Here is a 7156-nt window from a genome sequence, read left to right on the forward strand (position 1 = left end):
CCCCCTCCCCCCACCCGAGGAGGCAGAAGTTACAGGGCTTGGCCCCCTCGGCTCCCCCTGGGCAGCCCCTGGCCCTCCCGGTGCCCGCACACCACCCCCACGTCCTCGCTGTGGGCACAGTTGTGCTGCCCGGGGGGGGCGCTCCGGCACTCCAGCAGGCTGCGCTCTGAGCCCTCGCACTGCACGTCGTCCAGCAGGATGGGCAGCGCGGCCCCTTGCCCGAACTCCGCCCGGCGGGCCACCCTCCGCGCCTGCCTGTAGCCCAGCTGCCGGCACACCACAGCGGCCGCCCGCTCGTCGAAGAAATCGTCGCAGACCGTGCCCCACTGGCCCCCCACCAGGATCTCCAGCCGGCCCTGCCCGGGCCCTGCGCCCCTGTGCACCAGCCGCACCGTGCCAGGGGGCAGCTGCCGGGCAGGGCCCTTTGCACCCAGCCGCCGCCGGGGCCCCATCTTCCTGGGGTGCTGCCCAGCCTCCTGCCTGGGGGGTTGAGGAGTGGCAGGGGATGGCAAAGTTGTGGGGGGCAGCTGGGGGTTGGGGACTGGAGAGGGTGACCCTGTGCTGGGGGGCCAGTGGAGGCTGGATGCTGGGTGGGTTGTAGGAGGCAGCCCCGTGCTGGGCTGGAGGTGGGTGCTGGGGGAAAGAGCGGGGTTGTGGGCTGGGTGGGGTGGCCTTGTGCGGGGGGGCCGGTAGGTGCGGCTCCATGGGCTGCTGTTGGCACCCAGGCGCTCCAGCAGCTGCTGGTACCAGTTGGGGGTGGTGGGGGGCAGGCTCGGCCCTGGCCAGGGTGTGGGAAACACCTGCAGCACCCCAGAGTCCGGGTGCGCTGGGGGCCTGGCAGCTACAGCTGGGCTGGGCAGGGCCGAGGGCACTGCAGGGGGCTCTGGGCCTGGGTAGGGGGGGCTGAGGCCTGGGGGGTGGGTGACAGGCACCATGGGGGGTCCAGCTGTGCCTGTCGGTTCTGAGCCGGTGCCAAGCAGTGGGGTGGTCCCTGTGGGCAGCGGGGCCGGTGTGATGAATTCTGAAACAGGAAGGGGGGGGCTTGTTTGGGATACAGCTCTGCCCCCCTGGATTGCCTCACCCCCGACACGTTTATCCCCCATATACAGAAGAACACACGTGCAGAACTGCCCCTCGCAGTGAGTCGGCACCAGAGTTGGTGATAGAACCCAGGAGTCCTGGCTCCCCCACCCCACCTGCGCTAACCAATAGTCCCCACTCCACTCCCAGCACCCCACTGCCCCCCTTCCACATCCCAATGGCCCAGCAGCTCTCCAGAGCCCTCAGCCAGCTGCAGTGGTGACCTACGGCCCCCAGTGCCCCCCTGCCCCACACACTCACTCTGTGATGGGCGGAAGTGGACCAGCTTCCCTTGGATGGGGACGGGCACAGGGCTGATCCCACACTGTCCAGGGACGCCCGCCTGTGGGGAGAGAGGCCTGTTACGGGGGCACAGGGGCCAGGGCCCATGCACGGCCCCCACCCCAGACCCTGGGAGCCAGCCAAGCTGTGTCAGACTGAGACGGGGCAACTCCTTGCCCATAAACCTGCCAGGGCCAGCGGGCAAAGGGGTGGAACAGTGGGTACCTGGAGGGGTCCACAATCTGGTACAAGATCCCGGCTGGCACTGCCGCACTAGGGATGGCCGTGGATAGGAAATACAGCTCACCTGCGGGAACAGCGGGGTTAGTGACTTGCCACCAAGTCCTCCCACCAGGCGCAACTGGGTAAACTGAGGCACAGGAGGGTGGGGCCTGCCCAAGGCCACAAGTGAGAGGCAGCAACGAGAATAGAACCCAGGCGTCCTGGCTCCCAGCAGCACCCCCTCCACTCTCCCACCTGGACCCAAGACCCCTCCCAGCACTGGGATGAGAACCCAGGAGTCCTGGCTCCCAGCCCCCCACCCCCACTCTCCTCACTGGACCCCAGACCCCTCCCAGCACTGGGATGAGAACCCAGGTGTCCTGGTGGAGCCATGGCTCTAGCCTGCCTGGGTCCTGGGCCCCGGCGCGTCCTGGGCTAGGCCTGCCTGGGTCCCCCAACCCGCTCACCGGCCTCGTCCTCGGCGAAGGAGATGATGTGGGGCACGTAGTGGTTGAGGAGGCCGGGGAAGGCGCAGGTCTGGCCCTGGCCTGCGCACAGCTCCTTGTAGTGCCAGCCCCCGGAGCCAGCCTCCTCCCGCAGCGACATCAGGCGTCTGGGGGCAGACGGAGCCGTGGGGATGGGGTTGGCTGTACCCCACCCCACCCACAGGTGCCATGGGGGGGCTGTACCCACTCCCTTCCATAGGAGCCGGGGAGACATTGTATTGCCCCCTACAGGCACCCTGCAGCCCCCTGGGGCCCTCGGGGACAGGAACTTGCACCCCCCGCCACATCCCCCACCCTACACATCCCCCCCAAGGCAGAGTCTTCCGCGGGGGGGGCATCTGGTCAGGGAGATGCCCTGAGCGCAGCTAGAGGGCAGCCCCATAGCCCCTCTGGGCCATGGCTAGTCCTGTTGCCATGGCCATGTGCCCGCACAGCCCCTCATGGGTCACCAGCAGGGTGTGAACCCCCCCTTCGCCCCACGGTGTGCTACCGGAGAGCTCCCACGAGCCTGCAGCAGTAGCAGGCTGTTCTCCCTGAGCCCGGCTGAGCACGCCGGCCCCAGGGGCCCCACCTACCCGCTCATGAAGTCCCCGAAGATGTAGTGGCCACGCAGGTTGGGGCTGTGGCAGCCCCGGTACACGTAGCCCCCCGTCACCGAGCGCCCCAGCTGGTGCGAATAGGCGAATATGGGGGGCACATCGTCTGCAAGACACGGCACGAGCGCAGCTCAGCTGGGGATCGGGGGCAGCAACCCCCCGGCTGGACGCAGCCTCCCTCTCCCGCCCCCAAGGTGCGGGCACCGCGGTCCCCTGACCTGGGTGGAGACAGTGCCCCCCCAGAGGGGACAGGCCCCATGCCCCACTCCCCGCCGAGGACAGGCCTGTTGGACCATGGCGCCCCCGGAGGGGACAGGCCCCGTGCCCCACTCCCGCCCCCCGCCGAGGACAGGCCTGTTGGACCATGGCGCCCCCAGAGGGGACAGGCCCCGTGCCCCACTCCCCAGCCCCCAGAGGGGACAGGCCCCATGCCCCACTCCCTGGAGGGGACAGGCCTGTTGGACCATGGCGCCCCCAGAGGGGACAGGCCCCGTGCCCCACTCCCCGCCCCCCTGGAGGGGACAGGCCTCGTGCCCCAATCCCGCCCCCCGGAGGGGACAGGCCTGTCGGGCCATGGCGCCCCCAGAGGGGACAGGCCCCGTGCCCCACTCCCCGCCCCCCCGGAGGGGACAGGCCTCATGCCCCACTCCCCACCCCCTGCCGAGGACAGGCCTGTCGGACCATGGCACCCCCAGAGGGGACAGGCCCCGTGCCCCACTCCCGCCCCGGAGGGGACAGGCCCGTGGGGCCCTGGCACCCCTTGGCGCGAGGCGGCCGTACCGAGCGAGGCGTTGGCGCACAGCACCGGGTCGTAGCAGGCAAACCCTTCCTTCGCCCGCCAGCCATAGTTGGCGCCCGGCGCGATGAGGTCCACCTCCTCGTACTTGTTCTGCCCCACGTCCCCGCAGAGGATGCGCCCGCGCCCGGCGCCGCTCATGGGGTCGCCCCTGTCCACGGAGCAGCGCCACATGTTCCGCACCCCGTAGGCGTAGACCTCGGGCCGGGCCCCGGGCTGCCCCACAAAGGGGTTGTCGGGCGGGATGCGGTAGGGGGGCCCCCGGCCCCCGGCTCCACGTCGATCCGCAGCACCTTGCCCAGCAGGGACGACCTGGGAGGGAGGCAGGGAGCCGGGAACAGACAGGGGCCGGGGGGCTCAGGGCCCCGGGGGGGTGCGGGGGGAAATCAGGGTTTTGGGGGAGCTGCCTGCCCCACATGGTGCCAGCCGGTCTGCACTTTGGCCACCAGGTGGCAGAAGGGAGCCAAATTCTCACATATCAAGGCCCCCCCGCCCTGCCCGCCCCAAATTTCCTGCAAGGGGGCATCTCCCCCAACACCCCATGCTGCCCCCAGGGGCCCCCCAACACCCCATGCTGGCTCCAGGGGCCCCCCAACACCGCCCTGGCTCTCACTTGTTCTGGGCGTTGCCGAAGGCGCCAAAGGGGTCCCCCGCTCGCCCCCCGTCCCCTGTGAAGATGTAGAGCAGCTCATCGGCCCCAAACAGCAGCTGCCCCCCGTTGTGGTTCGACGCGGGCTCCAGCACCTCCAGGAGGATCCTGCAGGTGAGAGGAGCCGGGTGAAGTGAGGGGGGGCACCCCAAACCGGTGGGGCAGATGGAGCGGGGAGGCAGGAGCTACATGACGGGGGCTGGCTCAGAAGTGGACGGGACCAGGGCTAGTGGGTGAAAGTGCGGGGGTGGGCTGGGAGCCCGGACACCTGGGTTCAATCCCTGGCTCCGAGAAGGGAGTAGGGGCTGGGTGCCCGGACGCCTGGGTTCAATCCCTGGCTCCGAGAAGGGAGTAGGGGCTGGGAGCCCGGACGCCTGGGTTCAATCCCTGGCTCCGAGAAGGGAGTAGGAGCTGGGGGCCCGGACACTTGGGTTCAATCCCTGGCTCCGAGAAGGGAGTAGGAGCTGGGGGCCCGGACACTTGGGTTCAATCCCTGGCTCCGAGAAGGGAGTAGGGGCTGGGGGCCCGGACGCCTGGGTTCTACCCCAGGAGTGCCCAGGCGGGGGGCCACTCACCTCTCGGAGCGGGGGTCGGCGGCGTTGGGGTCGTGGGGCGAGACGCGGAACTGGGAGACGCGGATGGTCTCGTGGGGCCCAGTGCGGGCGGAATAGTAGACGTAGAAGGTGCGGGTGGCATGGAAGCGGGGGTGGAAGGCCAGGCTCAGGAAGCCCCGCTCGTCGCCCGCCCAGGGTGAGGTGAGCACGGCCGCCCGCAGGTCCAGGAAGGGGCGCGCGGCCCGCGAGCCGTTGGCCTGGAAGACCCAGACGCAGCCCCGCTGCTCGGCCACGAAGAAGCGGTGGGAGCCGTCCCCGGCGTGCACCATGGCCACGGGGTTCCGCAGCCCATTGGCCACCTCCCGCAGGCAGAGCTGCAGGCAGCCGCGGGCGCCCTCCCGCACCTGGCCCAGCCCCTGGCTCAGCGCCGCGCTGCCCACCACCGCCGGGTAGCAGTAGCTGGGGTCGCCCAGCTCCAGGGCGCCGCAGAAGTGGGCGCGGTCGCTCTCCAGCGCCAGGCTGGCGGGGTCCTCGGTGAGGAGGCTCAGCACAGAGCGGCACCGGAGCCAGAGGGCCGCGCAGTACGCGGGGCACAGGCCGGGCAGCGCCCGCACCGGGGAGCTCATGTCCTCCGCATCGTACAAGTGGGCAGCGTAGGGCGAGCACTCCTGCGGGGCAGGGGAAGGGGGTTAGCTGGAACCCAGGAGTCCGGGCTCCCAGCCTCCCCTGCCCTAAGCCACCAGAGCCCAGTCCCCTCCCAGAACCAGGGATAGAACCCAGGAGTCCGGGCTCCCAGCCCCCTGGGTTGCAGGGCCGTGTTACCCCCTGCCTAAGGTCAGCTTTGGGAAGGGACGGGGCCGGGGGTTCAGGACTCCAGGGTTGTGTTCATGCCGGGCCTGCCGAGACCAGAACTCCAGGGGGTGGGGGGTTGGGGACAGGCTGGGAATGGGCCCATGTAAGACCCTCCCCATCCCCCCGCAATGTGTAGCCTCCAGCTGGAGCTGCCGGGTGAGGTCACCCATGTCCCAGCCTAGACAGGATGTGGTGAGGGCTGGGCCACTGCCCGGAGCCGTCTGGAGCCACGGGGAGGGGATGCCAAAGGCACCCAGCTGGACACGTGCTCCATAGAGCTGCTGGGGTCCCCCCCCGGCTCCCTTGCCGGGCACGTGGGGCAGGAGCCTGATGCGGCCTGGTGCCTGGAGCTGTACGTGCCCCCCCTCGCCAGGAGCCCAGGGCAGCTGGGTGAGGCACATCTGGGGAACCTGGGCCCCCAGGCTCGGAGCTTGGGGGCTCCCCCAGTGCCCCTCTGGCCCCCCCCATGCAGTCAGTGCCGACAGGGCCTCCCAGGCTGATGGGGGGCAAGAGAACGGGGCCCCCAGGGTTCCTCCATGTCTGCTCGTGGAGGTGAAACGGGAGAGGGGCTGAGTTCCCTTGACCCCCCCATCCCACTTTCCTGCTATGCCACCAGCCCCACAGCACCCCTGCAACCGCCTGTGCCCCCCCAGCCGGGCTGCCTGGCCTGTGCCCCCCCCGCCAGCCGGGCCGCCGGGCCTGTGGCCCCCCCCAGCCGGGCTGCCGGGCCTGCGCCCCCCACTCACCTGGCACAGCAGGTCACGCAGGAAGGGCCCGCAGCTCCGCAGGCCGGCAGGGGCCAGGAAGGTGCCCAGCACCTGGAACCTGGCGCTCAGCTGGGCGTCCCGCCGGCCGTCGCAGCAGCCGAAGGCCGAGTACTCGGGGCAGAAAGCCAGGGGCTGGGGGGGCTGGAAGGGCGGCTTGTAGTCCAGGCACTGGGGGTGGGGGAGGACCCAGGGGTCCTGGCCCAGCAGCAGCAGCAGGGCCCCCAGTGCTGTGGCCCCGGGCCCCATGGCAGTGCCCTGCGTGGGGGGCTCAGGGCGGCTCTGCCCGTGCCGGCTGGGAACACGTGTGCAGGGGAGCCGGGGCCAGGCCTGGGCCACGTCCCCCCGCCCCGCTGACGGGGCAGCTGTAATAGCAGGGTGAGCCTGGCGGGAGGCGCGGGAGGGGGGAGCATTAACCCCGCGCGCCCCTGCCCGCTGCACGTTGGGGCTGGCTGGGCCCGGGGAGAGGGGCGCTGGGGGCTCCATGGAGCGTCGAGAGCAATCCCTGCTTGGAGGGAGTGGGGTGCAGGGGTTAATGGGGGGCGGGGCTGGGAGCCAGGACTCCTGGGTTCTATTCCCCGCTCTGGGAGGGGAGTGGGGTTAGAGTGGGGGTTGGGAACAGGACTCCTGGGTTCTATCCCTGGCTCTGGGAGGGCAGTGGGGTCAGGGGCTGGGAGCCAGAACGCCTGGGTTCTTTTCTGCTACTGAGTCACTGTCCTTTGGCAAATCTCTCCCCTGGGCCTCAGTTTCCCTGCTGTGACGTGGGGATGATGCCTGTGGCCTCCAGGGGTGGGAGGCTCCGTTGCCCTGGGACGTGCATGTGGGCCGGGTGCCAGCCCCACGGCCCCAGAAGAA

The 7156-nt window shown here is 70.5% G+C and overlaps 1 protein-coding gene across 1 annotated transcript; it reads right to left on the minus strand.

Annotated features, from left to right (window-relative positions):
* Positions 1 to 29: 29 nt before the first annotated feature.
* LOC141976405 (HHIP-like protein 1) lies at positions 30 to 6714 on the minus strand. Its single transcript, XM_074937394.1, is given in 11 exon segments — positions 30 to 1021; positions 1342 to 1439; positions 1588 to 1669; positions 2052 to 2197; positions 2666 to 2792; positions 3467 to 3745; positions 3748 to 3794; positions 4096 to 4239; positions 4707 to 5353; positions 6284 to 6634; positions 6670 to 6714. Coding segments are annotated over 11 exon segments (2958 nt in total).
* Between the last annotated feature and the right edge of the window lie 442 nt (positions 6715 to 7156).

The sequence above is a fragment of the Natator depressus genome, chromosome 23 (genome assembly GCF_965152275.1).
Source record: "Natator depressus isolate rNatDep1 chromosome 23, rNatDep2.hap1, whole genome shotgun sequence".
In the NCBI taxonomy this organism is placed as follows: domain Eukaryota; kingdom Metazoa; phylum Chordata; order Testudines; family Cheloniidae; genus Natator; species Natator depressus.